We start from the raw sequence: 16,925 nt of genomic DNA on the forward strand, positions 1-16,925 counted from the left end.
CTAAATATTAAAAATCACATAATTCTTTGTAGCTGTGTGTGTTTAGAATTTGAAAAAAGAGTTTGTAGAAGAAATGAGTGGAAGGTTGGTCAAAACTTCCTCATGGCCTTCAGCATCTGCTGGACATGTTGTTTAAGTAGGCTGAATACAACATCAGCCAAGCGTCCTGCATCTCCATAAAGGTCCAGTGGCTGAGAGAACACCGCTTCAAGAAATGCAGTGATCTGATCCTATTAATAATAAAACAAACATGTTTCCAATAGTCTAAAATAAAAACCACCTATCAGGATGTGTACTATGGGCTGAAAAACATGTTTGACGCTTACAAGAAGAACCATGAAGCATTGCTTCGCCACTGGTTCCCAGATCTCAGTATCCCAGCTGTTGATGTGTTCAAACAGTGTACTCAGGAAACCGCCATCTACCTTTAGGGAAGAAGAATAAAAAACGTTGAAATGAATGAAAAATGTATCTTATCATTAAATCACTGGACATGATAAAGAGTTATGAGATAAATGACTAGTGAAAATGTTTCCCAGTTAAAACTGGTGGTGATTCACTTACAAACTCAGGTGCGGTGTCATAGATGAACCACCCGAAGATGACGACTTCATAAAACACATCGAGTATGTTTGGGTGCATCTGCAGAGGACAGATGTTACAAAAGCAGTTAGCTTTAATTATTGTAGAGTGCAGCCTCAAACCAGAGATGGGGACTTGAGTCTGTGACTCAGACTCGACTCATGACTCGTAAACAACAAGAGTCCCTAGCGTCAGCATGTGTTAATGTTAGTTTCGTGTGACAAGTTCACTTCATTTGAACATTTTTGTTACCTTTGAATTGGAATCTCACTTAAAATGGTGGAATACCCTACGTAGTGCACTTCACAGGAACAACTGGGGTGAATGGAACGCTTCTACAGAATTGGCACTAATGGTTGAAAGGCCGCTTTCTAAACCAATCAGACCTGATTTCTGATTGTAATTTTTAGTGAGAAATGCTGTTATTTGCATTTATTCAGTTTGCGTCACACAGATGATGTGGTAATGAAATGCTTGATTGGCTTTCTAACGAGTTCGTGTTTTACTTCACAACCGGGAAAAGTTTGGAGGTTTTTAATTATAAGCACATTTACAAAATAACGGATTCTATTCCTAATGGGACACACGGTTATAATTTTAATAGCATCTGCAGGTAACATAAGCTCAGGTAAGCAGTGGTTATGAATTTTTTTTTAGCTTTTAACTGGTACCTTCTTGTTATGAAAATTACATTCATTTACACAATGACTAGGAAAGTAAAGACACTAAGTAAGACGGCAAAATACAGTCGCTAATCTGTTGTTTTTTTATCTGAATTTACAGATTATTGGTTTATTTCTACGTTACATTTCTAATATATGTTTTGTGTATATTATATTATATTGTCTTGTGACTTGACTCGGACTCTAGTCTAAAGACTTGTGACCTGAATCTTACTCTAGTCTAAAGACTCATGACTTGACTTGGACTCTAGTCTAAAGACTCATGACTTGACTTGGACTCTAGTCTAAAGACTCGTGACTTGACTTGGACTCTAGCCTAAAGACTCGTGACCTGACTTGGACTCTAGCCTAAAGACTTGTGACTTGACTCGGACTCTAGCCTAAAGACTTGTGACTTGACTCGGACTCGTATTTTGTGACTTGTGAACATCTCTGCTTCAGACTAAGGCAACAAATATAATTAAATTAAAAGCTACAATATGGAACTTGGGTGATTTAGGGACATCTATGTAACGAAACCTTTTGTAATATTAGTTTGTGGCACAACTCCTTCACTGTATGTTCAGTCTGATGCTCAATGACTTCTAAAGCCACCGTTTAAAAGTTGAACATGTACCTGAGCCTCAAGCAGCTCCAGCTCGATTGGGATCTCATTGGCTGTATTTTTTAAGAAGCGAATCAGTGCCTCATACGTGAGCTGTGCCTTAACAGCGTCCTGTAAAGAAAAAAAACGTATCCTTATTACCCCCTGCCTTGTTCCTACAGATAACACCAAAACTGCTTTAGTTAACCTGGTGAAATCAGTCACCTGCTTGTTGAGAGCTGCCATGTGCATCACAAGCTCCTTTCCACTTACAAACAGCAGGTTCTGCAGGTGGATGCTGGTTAACAGGGTCTGAACACAAGATGAAGCACGATATCAGAACAGAAAGAGATCTGCTAGTGTGCTAACATCAGGTGATCATAAGGATGGTGTACTTACGGAGAAGACCTCGCGGAGAGCAGGCAGCTTCAAGGCGACGTCTAAAACGCCACAGTCGGCAAGGTGGCAGCTATAAAACAAAGGTAAAATAAATTTCTCCGTGATACTTAGTTTACAAGGTTTAAAATGACCTGAAGATGATCCTACCTGATGAAAAGCAGCTCAGTCTCCTCAGAAGAAAGATGTTCCTCACCATCCTGCAGTAACAACAAGTAAAAGAACTGGAAGTGAAGGGAACAATGCCCATGTATAAGTGAGTAAACTGTACATCAAGACTAACGTGGAATTACCTCCTCATACGAGTCTGACTCATATTCAGTCCCAGAATCAGGGCCTGATGTAGAAATGGTGGATTTCTCCACCCAGTGGACAATGTCCACCTGTCCATCAGCCCACATGCGTCCGTAATCCCGTGTAACCTCAGAGAAGGTTTTCTGGGAATAAAGCATCAAGATAAAATATAAAGACTGTAGTACTGTAGTACTGTACTGTCATTTCATCAGGGCAGTGTAATGAATTTACCACACGATCCTCCAGCGGGACGTTGACGGTACTCTCGAGGCGGCAACAGGAAACGAATTGAGTCACCTTTCCAGAAATGCTCTAAAATAAAACAAAGTGGTTTAGATTGTGTATTTACCAGAATTTTGTGAGGACACAAAAAGCAACAAGATCTCACTTGTATGCCAGTGAAACCATCCTCGATGGAGGTGCAGTAAGGAAACCCCTGCAAAAGAAAATCAACTCAAACTTAAGATCTACGACTGCACACGAATACTCGTGTCATTTAAATGAAGCTCCATGTGAACAGCTAGTCTGCTCTTACTAGATGATTCAGGTGGCAGGTCTCAGCAGTGGTAAACCACCACTGCTGGATCTCTGACCCTTCTGTCACACCTAGAAAGTATCTCTTAGTCTGCACTAACTATAAAACAAACACAATAACATTACATTAGATCAGTAGTTATAAACTAGAGGGTTTGTTTGTGTTACAGTTGCCACATTACTTAATAATATTCAAATACCTTCGACTGAGAAAAGCGAGACTCAGAGGAAAGGAACTGGATGATGCGGCTTGTGCTGTCAAGTTCATAACTGCCAGAAGGCTGTAAAACGTTCAGCACAATGATCACAAATGTTTCTTTATAAAGCATTTTTATACTACACATTAAAATCAGAGAGGGAGGGTTACCAATTTTCTAAACATTCCAGAGTTTAAAGCCAGATTTAAAAAAGTGGTAAAACAAAAATATGAACTAATCTAAATTGCAAGAAAGACTACCAGAATGATGGGTTCCACAGATGGAACAACAGTGGCCAGAATCTCAGCTTCCTCAGGAGGAATGACAGTGGCCGGAATCACTGGTTCCTCAGGTGGAAGAGCAGTGGAGAGAATCACTGGTTCCTTGGAAGGAACGACAGTGTCCAGAATCACGGGTCCCTCTGGATGAAGGACAGTGGCCGGAATTACTGGTTCCTCAGTAGGAACGACAGTGGCCAGATTCACAGGTCCTTCTGGATGAAGGACAGTGGCCAGAATCGCAGGTTCCTCAATAGGAACGACAGTGGCCAGAATGATGGGTTCCTCAGTAGGAACGACTATGGCCAGAATGATGGGTTCCTCAGTAGGAACGACTATGGCCAGAATGATGGGTTCCTCAGTAGGAACGACAGTTGCCAGATTTACAGGTTCCTTAGGAGGAACGACAGTGGCCAGAATCTCAGATTCCTCAGGAGGAACAACAGTGGCCAAAATCACTGGTTCCTCAGGTGGAGGAGCAGTGTCCAGAACCACGGGTTCCTCAGACGGAACGACAGTGGCCAAAATCACTGGTTCCTCAGGTGGAAGAGCAGTGTCCAGAACCACGGGTTCCTCAGAAGGAACGAGAGTGTCCAGAACCACGGGTTCCTCAGAAGGAACAACAGTGGCCGGAATCATGGGTTCCTCAGGTGCAACGTCAGAAGCCACCAGCTGCCAGTTTGGCTTGTTGACCTTAAAAAGAACACATACGCACGTAAAAGAATAAATAAATAAAATAAAAACGCAATATGTTGCAATTGTAGTATTATTGTACTATCTTAAACTAGACACACCTGAGGAACACCAGTTTCTTCCAAACCTTCATCTTCTTCTGAAAATGAAGCAGTTTTATTATTAAACTGTATTAATTCATTTGTGTTAACTAAATATATTTATATTTTACACACTTTGGTGTGTAACATGATGGCATGACAGAAACGGTAGTTATTTGTTACACAAGCTTCATCAATTCACACGTTTAATGTCAAACACGGTCATGAACAATTTAGTATCTACAATTAACCTCACTTGCAGGTCTTTGTACTGTGGGAGGAAACCGGAGTGTCCAGAGGAAACCCAAGCAGACACAGGGAGAACATGCAAACTTTTAAACTCTAAATAATGTCTCTGGAATAGGGCATGTTTAGAAATCGATTGTGCAGTATTGTGTGTATTGATATTGGGTGTGTTTTGAAAAGAAGCGTATTTATGCTACAATTTATATACAAAGTAGCTACTTAAGGCTGTCTGATTATTAAGTTAGCACTGTTGTGTAGAAAACTGACTCAAGTCAACCAAAAAGCACAAAGCTTATTAGCTAAGCTGAACCGGTGCGTCGTACCATGTGCGGCCGGGTGAGGGCGCTCGGTTGGCGGCTGGGTTCTGCGTTGGAGACGGCAGTAGGCCCAGTACCCGGCCGAACCTAAAATAATCACACCGGCGGCGCACGAAACACTCCGGAGAGTCTTCTCAGTAAATTCAGGCAGAAATTTACTAAGGTTCATGAGTATTGGTGTTGTTTATTAGCTGTAAAACACTTTTTTGTGGAGCGCTCGGAGGAGACGTCCGTTCAGTAGCGATGCAAAAACTCGAATGAGGCCGGAAACTGAGGTCTCGCTTTTATACACTCCTATGCTCATCACCTAGGAGACCAATAAACATCGTGTAAAACGAGAATTCTTATATTTTATTTTTTTGTAGATATTAGGTTACGTTTAAAAACATCTGGGGAAAAAAAAGAATATGTTTAAAAATAAAATAAATAAAAGCTAATAATAATTATATATTTTTTTGCTTCCAGGCAATTACAATGAAGTGTCGATTCCATTCCAAAGTATTGAATTGAACGAACCGATTCCTTCAATCGAACTGCCCAGTCCAGAGTGTAAGTCAGACAGGCAATATTAGTTGAGAAATACTAGACGTAAATATACCATTTATTAAAAATAATGTTCTATTATTTGTAAGCTATATTTTACCTCAGTTATTATTTATCTAACGCATATCACTAACTTTAGTATAGTCTAGTCTCTGCTCTTTGCTCACTTTAATATGTACAGTATATACACTCTATAGCCATTTGTGGTAAACCGTACTATCACTGAGTGTTTTAGTCAGATTAATTACCAACTTTTTAACACTATTTAGTCTATTTTATGTGTTTGAATACGCTTAATAAAACTCGGTGAGTGTAGCTGCAGTGATGGTTTAACAGCACGAGGTGGCGCTGCTGGATTATTTTGAACCCTCGAGCTACATACAGCCTTCACCTTTCAAACGGATCTAAACCCCACATGCATTCGGTAGCCGTTTAGCAGTTAGCACAACTCTGTTGTAAATAGTTAGCACGGTCTAAACTGGTAAAACGATGGCGGAGAGCGACTGGGACACGGTGACGGTGCTGAGAAAGAAGGGACCGTCTTCAGCTCAAGCTAAATCTAAAGAGGTGAGAGAGAGAAGAGCCATGTTGGTGGGGTTAGCTGTGTGGGAGAGTTTGCGGGCCAAGCCGCTGTTTAGAAGCTCAGAACCTTCCAGAACCTTCAGTCTGTTACTGCTCTATACCCTCTCCTTATAATGTATTTACTCTAGTATTATCACTGTCTGATTCAGCTTCATCTACACACACGTGTAAATATACCTATGTATACACTGTATATTATATATGCTACATTTAGTGTGACGCACACACTACAATTGTAGTTCTACAATTACTGACTGTAGTCCATCTGTTTCTCTGCATGCTTTGTTAGCCCCCTTTCATGCTGTTCTTTATGCTGGTCATGACCCCCGCAGGACCACCACAGAGCAGGTATTATTTAGGTGGTGGATCATTCCTAGCACTGCAGTGACACTGACATGGTGGTGGTGTGTTAGTGCGTGTTGTGCTGGTATGAGTGGATCAGACACAGCAGCGCTGCTGGAGTTTTTAAACGCTTCACTATCACCGCTGGACTGAGAATAGTCCTCCAGCCAACAGTGCCCCGTGAGCAGCGTCCTGTGACCACCGATGAAGGTCTAGAAGATGACCGACTCAAACAGCAGCAATAGATGAGCGATCGTCTCTTGACTTTACATCTACAAGGTGGACCAACTAGGTAGGAGTGTCTAATAGAGTGGACAGTGAGTGGACATGGTGTTTAAAAACTCCAGCAGCGCTGCTGTCTGATCCACTCATACCAGCACCATGTCAGTGTCACTGCAGTGCTGAGAATGACCCACCACCTAAATAATACCTGCTCTGTGGTGGTCCTGGGAGAGTCCTGACCATTGAAGAACAGGGTGAAAGGGGGCTAACAAAGCATGCAGAGAAACAGATGGACTACAGTCAGTAATTGTAGAACTACAAAGTGCTTCTATATGGTAAGTGGAGCTGATAAAATGGACAGTGAGTGTAGAAACAAGGAGGTGGTTTTAATGTTATGGCTGATCAGTGTATAATGTCAGTGACACAATGCAGTTTGAGGTATATACACGCGTCTACATATATTAAGCTGTGTCTGTACCACCAAATAATCCAAAACATTACCCACCTAATATGCTGTTAGAACAGCTCTTGCCCACAGAGACACAAACCACACAAGATATTTGAGTCCTGTTAAATGATTGATTTTTTTTTTTTTAATCCTGACACTATTTGGTACCAGGACTCTACCTGCAAGTCATTCTACTTCTCTGCTTTGTCTGTTGGACCAGTCGTCCACTGTTATTGCTCTTTATCTGTTTCACCAGTAGGGCTGTCACGCTAACCGCAATTTTGAAATATCGCGGTATAGACCAGCCTTTTTTTTTTGTTTTTTGTTTTTTGCGCAGGGTCCATCTTGTTTTATACGCTTACAATGGGGCGTAATAAATGTTAAATAAATTCATAATGAAAATGAGCTAGGAGCGACATTTTCCCGCAACCCGTTCGCATGCGTTGCTGCTGAGTGTCAGGCTTTGTGTTTTAAAATGTAAACAATCGCAACAGGAATTATAGGCAAGTTTATTAATGATTAAATTGAGTTCACACTCAATAAAATACTTGTAATTTAGACTATATTCAAACAGCCTCGGCGTACTAAAACACTTAATGACGGTTAATATGGCATTGCATCCTGCAAATATTCTCTTGCTGGAATGATTTAAATGTATTTTTTCGTTGAATAAAAATGTATTGAAGGCCGCTCAGGTGGCGCAGCGGTAAAAACACGCGCTGCAACCAGAGCTGGAATTCGAAGGAGCGTCGTTTCGAATCCAGCTCTGCCTTCAGCGGTCGAAAGGCTGGGCGGCTATATGAACAACGATTGGCCTGTTGTTCAGGTGGGGGGCGGGACTTTAGACCGGAGGGGATACTCTCTCAGGAATGGGGCGGTAGCGCCCTCTGCTGGCTGGTTGGGGGCGCCTGCATGGAGACGGGAGGGGGTGCGGCGGAGTGTGTGATCCTCCGTGCGCAGTACTCTGACGCGCTCCATTCGTCAAGTGTGGGTGATAAGTCGGTCGATTGGCTGTGCACGTATCGGAGGAGGCGTGGAACGGCCTCGTCAGCCCCCAATCAGGAGCAGGGACCGACATAATGAGAGATTGACGTGAGAAATGAGAAATTGGACGCCCTAAATTATAAAAAAAAAAAAAAAGTATTGAAACGAATAATAACTTAAAATGTAGTATATATTGTTATGTTAATTATATCTACTAAATAGATAGTTAATAGTGACGCAATAACCAGGCTAGATTTGCTTTGATCTGTAAAGTCGCATGCAGGATCAGTACACGTGTGTATTAGTGTAACATCGGTAACGTCGGGAACATCTCTACCCCACTCAGATCCTCTCTAAACCATATCAGATGAACGTGTTGGTTCTTCTAGCGCGCATGATAACGCAGGTTTAAACTCTTACAAACTTTATTTTTTATTCTATTTTTTTTAACCATATTTTGATTAGATGTGCATTTAAAACATTTAAATACTTTGTCATTATAAAGCAATAATATATCGAATCATAGCCTAACAATAAAGTTTGTTTATATAGCTTTAAAATCCAGATTAATTAAGTAATTAAAAAAAAAATAAAAAAATGGCCATATCACCGCATACAGCGATATTGAGACAGGTTGAATATCGCAAGGGGAAATTCTTTCACCGCGACAGCCCTATTCACCAGTATATATACCTCTGACAGAGCCAATCACGTCTGTACTGCCAATACACCGCTGGGAATTCAAACCCTCTATCTCACTGGTAGTGGGCTAGCATAATTTACCTCAGCACCATTAATGGACATGTATGTTCCATATCAATCAAGTGTTCAACTGCATTTGGTTTGTTTTATATCGTGCATTGTCAAGAATTATTTTTGAAAGCATTGCTTCATTCACACCAATAACGCAGGTTCAATTATATTCAGGCCATCACTGCTGCTCAGAGGCGTGGAGAAGAGGTGGAGACCACCAAGAAATGTAAGTTTCTTTATCGTAATGCATACTGAACAACAGTAAAATGGCTATATAAAATATGGGTGAATATTAATGTATTATTAATTATACTGTACTTTAGTAATTTATCAATTAACTGATAAGAAGTAAAAAGAACGTGTGTAATGCTCACGTTGGCCGTAGAGGGTTGGGGGCTAGCGTACGCCTCCTATAACAATTGTACAGCCAACCTTACGAAGGAACACCCCAGGCTTTCTGAGCTTGGGACCAGCACCGATGGCGCAATGACAAGTGCACCTCCCAATGGCAAGGCAGTCCAGCCCCCCCCCCCCCCCCACCTCAGACATCAGCCAATCATATCTGTGCATTTTATTGTTTTCATTGTTGCTCGTTGCTATTTAAAGTACGTTGGTTATCGAAAAGGCAGTCTAATATGCTAGCCCACTCAATTCCAGGTCTTGACTTCCCACCGACCAGGTCTGCACTCCTGGAAAGGACAGGCTGGACGTAGTATCACCCCATATTGTTTGGTCAAGGCTGCAACACAAGGTGTGGAGAAATACGTGGAGTATAGCGTGATCCTAGAGTGTTACAGCTATGTGTAGTAGAGAATAACGGGGAAGGTGTGTTTGACTGCAGTCTTTCTTGATAAGTACAGCTTAGATTTTATGACTGAGGTAGAGATTGACAGTACAGTGGGGTAACTGGACATGTCTAAATGTAAAACGTGAGTATGCACAGTGCTTCATTATTCTTGATGTTATGTTAAATGACAGTTGTGTGACGTGCAAGGCGGTAATCACAATATATATTAGTCATCTGTTCTAAATGTATATGCTACCTCATTTATGCGGAATTGGGATCCTGACTCTGCTTTTGAATTTAGGGGCAGCGGGACAGAACAAGCAGCACCTGGTGACGAAGAACACAGCCAAACTGGACCGTGAGACAGAAGAGCTGCAACATCAAAGAGTGTCGCTGGAAGTGGGCAAGGTCATCCAGCAAGGTCGTCAAGAAAAGGAAATGACCCAGAAAGACCTCGCTACTGTATGTTGTTTCTAGCAAAATTCTGTTTATGTTTATTAGAGGGAACCTGGATGAACGCCAGGCCAAAAGTATGTGAACACCTGACCATCAGACATCCTATTCCCCAATCATTGGGATTAATGAAGCCTTTTTCTGTTGTCTGTAGGAATTTGTGACTACTCAGTGGACAGAGCATTTTGTCCCAGTGTCCAGCTTAAAGCAAAAGTCATTCACTGGGGTTGAGGTCAGGGCCCAGTGCAGTTCATTAGAGTTTATATGTGATAGAATTGCTCGCAATGCCAATGGGTGTGGCTGAATCACCTGACTTCATGCATTGTAAGTCGTGTCCACATACTATTGGCCATATAGTATATTAGAATAATAGGATATTCATGCTGTATGAACAAAGTAGTAGGACACTCTTTGTAATATTTAAATTCACACCACAACAGCTAACAGGTGTAATAAATCATTTATATAAAGAAAACGATATGCTACAGTTTAGGGAAGGTCCTTTCCTGTTTCAGCATTACTGTGCTCCTGTGTACAAACGAAAGGTCTTATAAACTTTCTTGACCAACTTCGTACAAATGCTCTTTTGACTCAATGGGCACAAATTCCCACAGACACACCTCAAACCCCTGTGTGAAGCTTTTTCAGAAGAGTGGCTGTTGCTATAGCTGAAAAGCTATATTTAGTGTCACTCTATTTAGAGGTCACGTTTTAGTCGTATCCAATTACCCCTCTTTGCAACTGGCACGACACGTGCGCAGTACCAACTGCATCTATTCACCTGCATGAGGCGAGTTCATATGCAGATCAGCCTTGTGTACGGAGAGCCACACCCTGATCAGCATTATTTCTCAACTCGGCCAGCAGAGGTCGTAATTGCACCAGTTATGAGGAACCCTGGTCCGGCCCTTTGAACAACAGCCAATCGTCCCAGCCCATGAACGACGATGTATTGTTCATGCGAAATCCCAGCTCTGGTGTGCTAGTGTAGGTCACTCTGTTTTAATACCAATTGTTTTTGAAATGGAATGTCCTACAAGCACGTGGTCAGGTGTCCAAATACGTGTGGCCATATAGTGTTAGTTGGGAAATGCTCAAACTGCTGGATTCTAGCACCCCTGGTCGAGGCACGTTTGCCGAAAAACCCTGAGCTTACGTTTTAGCATATCATTTTCCAAATGAGACATTCAAAGTGACTTGCAAAACAAGTTTGTGTTTTTGTCGTAACGTCTTTTCTTTTTCTGCCTAACAGAAGATTAACGAAAAGCCTCAGATCATTGCTGATTATGAATGTGGAAAAGCGATCCCCAGCAACCAGATCATGTGCAAGATCGAGAGAGTCCTTGGTAAGTCATCCAAATCATGGTAGTAAGTTGCATGTAGATTCGAGGTGTGTCGAGGACAGTAAACACAGGCTATGCTTACATACAAACACAATTCATTGAGCAATTAGATTTAAAGCAACATGTACATGAATGAAATCCTTTATCGTCATTGTCCATTGTACTTGTACACTTGCACAAGAAAATTGAAGTACAACCCCCCTCTAGGTGCAATAATAAAAAATTAATACAAAAATAAATCAACACTTAAACACTCAAACAAGCGATTGCACACGTCCCACTGAAGTGGTATTTGAAATTTCAAATTGCACATCGGCCCATTTAAAATGAAATTGCACAAGACCTATTGAAATGACACTTGACGTGTCGCATGTTTGTGTTTAACAGATGCATCGTATCGAATCTCGGCTCTGCCATCCGGCTGGGCTGAGCGGCCACGTGCCACATATTGTTCATACAGGGTTAGGGAGCCGGATAGGGACCTCATAACTGATGCACTTCTGCTGGTGGGTTGATGGCGTCTGCACAGAGTAGAGGAATAATGCTGATCAGGGTGTGGCTCTCCATGCACAAAGCTGATCCGCATATGAACTCGGCTGGTGCAGGTGAAAAAATGCAGTTGGCTACTGCTCGCGTGTCGGAGGTGGCGTGTGACGGTCCGCTCTCCTCGATCAGGGGCGGGGGTCAGCACCAGTAGAGAGGAAGCATAACGCAGTTGTGTAAAAATTGGAAGCGTGGCCGCTCGGGTGGCGCAGCCATAAAAAGACACGCTCGTGCACTAGAGCTGGGATTTCGAATACATCGTATCGAATCTCAGCTCTGCCATCCAGCTGGGCTGGGCAGCTATATGGACAGCGTTTGGCCTGTTGTTCGTATAGGGGTGGGGTATCAAGCCGGATAGGGACTCCTCGTTAACTGATGCACTACGACCTCTGCTGGCTAATTGAAGTCGGGAGAAAATGCATCAACGATATATATATACAGTGCTCAGCATAAATGAGTACACCCCAACAGATTTGTCAGAAAACCTTTAGTTTCTTTACAGAATCAACATTTTCTATGGGGTACTATACTACAGAATACTCCTACAAATGTGGGCCATTGATTGCAAACAAGATTTGTTCATTTGTACACACAAAAAAGTTATTTTCTCAACAAATTCATTCAAGACCATGTTGCAAAAATGAGTACACCCCAATGAAAGTCTTAGGAGTTTAGACTACAAAATTCTAATTAACATGAATTTAACCACATGTGAGTCTAATTATTCATTAAACAGGTGTCCAGCAGACAGTTGACAGTTAAAAGGGCATTACTTAACAAAGAAAACCCCATCCCATTTCATGCTGTCAGCAGTGGCACCACATGGAAGAGAAATGTCACAAGACCTGAGAAAGAAAATTGTTTCTTTACACAAGAAAGGTGAAGGCTACAAGAAGATCGGCAAAGCTTTACTGATCAGTCAGAATACTGTAGCAAAAGTGATACAAAAATTTAACAAAGATGGAACTGCAACCATCTTACAGAGACGTCCAGGCCATCCACGGATGTTAACACCCAAACAGGAGCGTCTTCTGATGAGAAGTGTTGAAGAAAATCGGCATGCAAGTTCACTGCAGTTAGCTAAAGAGGTAAAAAGGCAAACTGGGGTGACTTTTTCCCGTGACACAGTACAGCGTACACTGCAGAAGAATGGCATGCATGGGTATCATCCACGAAGGAAGCCTCTCCTGAAGCCCATGCACAAAAAAGCCCGCCTAGAATTTGCCAGGGCCCATGCTGAAAAAGATGAAGACTACTGGGACTCTATACTCTGGAGTGATGAGACCAAGATAAATGTTTTTGGAACTGATGGCTTCCAAACTGTATGGCGTCGCAAAGGTGAGGAGTACAAAGAAGAATGCATGGTGCCTACAGTGAAACATGGTGGTGGCAGTGTCCTTATGTGGGGCTGCATGAGTGCTGCTGGTGTTGGGGAGCTGCATTTCATCGATGGTATCATGAATTCACAGATGTGCTGCTCTATATTGAAGGACAAGATGCTACCATCACTTCATGCCCTTGGTTGTCATGCACTTTTCCAACATGACAATGATCCAAAACACACATCTAAGGCCACTGTTGCATTTCTGAAGAAGAACAGGGTGTAAGTGAATCAGTATGTCTCCTGATCTGAACCCAATCAAACACCTATGGGGAATTCTGAAGACACAGGTTGAGCATCACTCTCCATCCAGCATCCAGGCTCTAAAAGAGGTCGTTCTTGAAGAATTGAAAAAGATAGACGTTGCAATTTGTCGCCAACTTGTTCATTCCATGATTAGAAGACTTAATGCTGTCCATAAAAATCATAGTGGTCATATAAAATACTAGATGTAGTACTTTTTGATGTGGGGTGTATTCATTTTTGCATCAACTCATTTGAGTAAAACTGAATATTTTGTAATCTAGGTTATATTATTAACCTTACTTTTATGTTATGGGTTAAAGAAATGTTCTATCAAACTCAGTCTTGTCAAAATTTAGAAAATCCTGTGTTCAGTGAGATATTGATTAAAATCTTACTTTTCAAAGGGGGTGTACTCATTTATGCTGAGCACTGTATATATATATATATATATATATATATATATATATATATCGTTGATGCATATATATATATATATATATATATATAGAGAGAGAGAGAGAGAGAGAGAGAAAGAAAATAATAATTGGACATGCTAAAAATCTTATAGTGAATTTCTATTACTATACAATTTAGCAGAGTAACGAAAGACTTACTTTAATATAAACAAAGCGAAAACACTATTAAAATTTTATTCACAATTAAAAGTATTAATCATGTAAAATAAATGCAGCTTCACCCAATTTGCTTTGTTTTGACAGGATTGAAGTTGCGTGGGAAAGATATTGGCCAGCCCCTGGAGCCCAAAACCAAGAAGAAATGAGAACAAAGCCTCGAAATCAGCCCTTCCCTACCCTGCATCTCCCCTCAGATCACCACACTACAGACCACACTGCTTCTCACACAGACTTAAGTAAGGATAGGATTTGCTCTTAAGTGCTCTGTCCTTGACTTAATCTCAATCTTAAGGGGTGTCCAACTGGAGTCCAGCACTGTTTCCTGATTTTCCTGCTAGATCACACATAATGTACAGGGTTATGAGTGAGTTGGGCTTGGTGTGTACCTTCACGGGTGTATCTTATTTACTTTCCTTGATTCATAAGCAAAGAAGGAAGCAAGGAATTAAGGACACTGGAATCAAGGCTGATTGTATTTGTAAAACAAGTTAAATGCTCACAGTTCATGTCACTGTCATATATACATATACAGGTGTACGTACAGTACAACGAAATCAGTTCTTTGCATATCCCAGCTTGTTTGGAAGCTGAGGTCAGAGCGCAGGGTCAGCCATTATTCGGTGCCCCTGGGGCTGAGAGGGTTAAGAACCTTGCTCAACGGCCCAACAGTGACTGTATAGCAGAGCTGGGATTCAAACTCTCAACCTTTTACTTGACAGCCGTAAGCTCTGCCCACTTGGCCACCTCTGTCCCAATTTAAATAAATATTGGCTAATTATTATTATATTAACATACACGAAATGTACTATAGAATAGTCGTAGACCTAAAAGCACTTAATTAAATTCTCGGTTGAATTTCCAGTTGCTCTAGATTTGAGGGTGCCAGGATCATGAGGTTGGGTGATATTGCCAGACCTAGAGTAGACAAATGTAAAACTAATAGAATGGCTCAGGAGAATCACATAATAATGATATCGCCATGAAACTCGCCGTTATCGGGCTGCACTTGGAGTAGAAGAGAGCAGTTGTGTCCCAAACACCATCATACATACTAAATAGTCGGCTAAGTGAATTTTGTGTATACTGGTGTTGTGACACAGCTGCCTCCTACATCCATTTAATTATTATTTAGTTTTTTATTTCCATTCTTATGTTTTTGTTTTACTCAATCAGGTTAATGCTCATTTTATTAAGCTTTTGTAGATATAATATTTACTCAGACCTTCATAGTGCAGCCCTGATCATGCATAGTTTTAAACAGTCTGTATATTCTGCTCCCTACATCCCTAGTTCTCATATTTATTGGCAGGCATTTCTATTTTGAGCTGATTAAATCTGGGTTGAGGAAGCGTGTTTGGACAATCAAGGCTATTCGCACTTAAAATAACAATGCAGTTGCCAGATTTCTGACAGTGTGTTGCATCCACAATCCACACTTGGCTGAAATGTTCACAGAAGGTTTAGACCTTGAATTAAAAGTGATTCAAAAGACCTTACTTTAATCTTAATGCAACAGAAATGCTCCATCAATTGGGTACAGCATTTCTTTTTGGAAGCTTCATCATAGCAGAGTAGAAAATGCAGATAGAAGATGAGATTACTACTAAACACTACTGACATGGAGTGAGGGTTCCGTTATTCAGCACTTGAAACAGCAGCTTGGATAAAGTTTATGATTTTGTTATTTTGGTATCTTTCTGTGTGCCAACATGCCAGAATGCAAGACGTCTGCTTTAGGGATACACTAAGCCCCCAAATTTGTTTCTTTGTTCCTTGGAGCATGTTTAAAAGATTGAGAGATCCTATATTGATTCTTGTAAGAGCTAGGAACTGAAAATTCAATATTTACAGTTGTGCTGGACTCCAGGCCTCCAGGACCAGAGTTGTGTGTAGTGTCAACTAAACAATACTAGAGTAGTTCACTGCCATTTTGTGTTTGAGTACAAAGATGCCAAACACACATAGTAACTGTTTCTCTGACATTAGAGAAAGTGGGAGATAGAAATTAGCCTGAACTGCCTAAAACATCATACCTTTTTGTTCCCTCTGTCCATCCTCTGCTGTGCTTCCCCTTCCCTGGGCTGATCTCACTGATGTCCTGCTGGAGGACTTGGTGCTTCACTGCATGCAAAAGCTGCATTACAGAAATGTTCCTAAAAAGACCTTAATGACAAATATTGACTTTTGCAAGACTTAATAAATACTGAAGATTTTATATTCCCTGGCTTGAAACTGTTTTTAATGACCTTCTCTTGGATATACAGTAGATACAGTAGTAGATACAGTAGAATGTATTCAGACCCCTGTAAATCTGTATTGTGGATTAATTTTGAATGCATATAATTGCTAGTTTAACCCATCACTTAATCACCCATAATGATCTTTTTCAGTACAGTATTCAGTTCCTTAATTAAATACTTTGTAGAAGCCATCATCTTGGGTGTGACACTGACATGGTGGTGGTGTGTTAGTGTGTGTTGTGCTGGTATGAATGGATCATACACAGCAATGCTGCTGGAGTTTTCTGGACTGAGAATAGTGCCCCGTGGGCAGCGTCCTGTGACCACTGATGATTAACTCAAACAGCAGCAATAGATGAGCGATCGTGTCTGACTTCACATCTACAAGGTGAACCAACTAGGTAGGAGTGTCTAATAGAGTGGACAACTCTACCAGCACAACACACACTAACACACCACCACCACCATGTCATTGTCACTGCAGTGCTGAGAATGATCCACCACCTAAATAATACCTGCTCTGTTGTGGTCCTGTGGGGG

The 16,925-nt window shown here is 41.3% G+C and overlaps 1 protein-coding gene across 1 annotated transcript; it reads left to right on the top strand.

Annotated features, from left to right (window-relative positions):
- Positions 1–5,810: 5,810 nt before the first annotated feature.
- On the top strand, positions 5,811–16,360 carry LOC134303662 (endothelial differentiation-related factor 1 homolog). The gene is made up of 6 exons (XM_062989140.1): positions 5,811–5,993; positions 8,932–8,983; positions 9,846–10,006; positions 11,250–11,343; positions 14,230–14,381; positions 16,280–16,360. The coding sequence occupies exons 1-5, from the start codon at positions 5,916–5,918 to the stop codon at positions 14,289–14,291; spliced, it is 447 nt and encodes a 148-aa protein (XP_062845210.1). The 5' UTR covers positions 5,811–5,915; the 3' UTR covers positions 14,292–14,381; positions 16,280–16,360.
- Positions 16,361–16,925: the final 565 nt, after the last annotated feature.

Source organism: Trichomycterus rosablanca, chromosome 26 (genome assembly GCF_030014385.1).
Source record: "Trichomycterus rosablanca isolate fTriRos1 chromosome 26, fTriRos1.hap1, whole genome shotgun sequence".
NCBI lineage: Eukaryota > Metazoa > Chordata > Actinopteri > Siluriformes > Trichomycteridae > Trichomycterus > Trichomycterus rosablanca.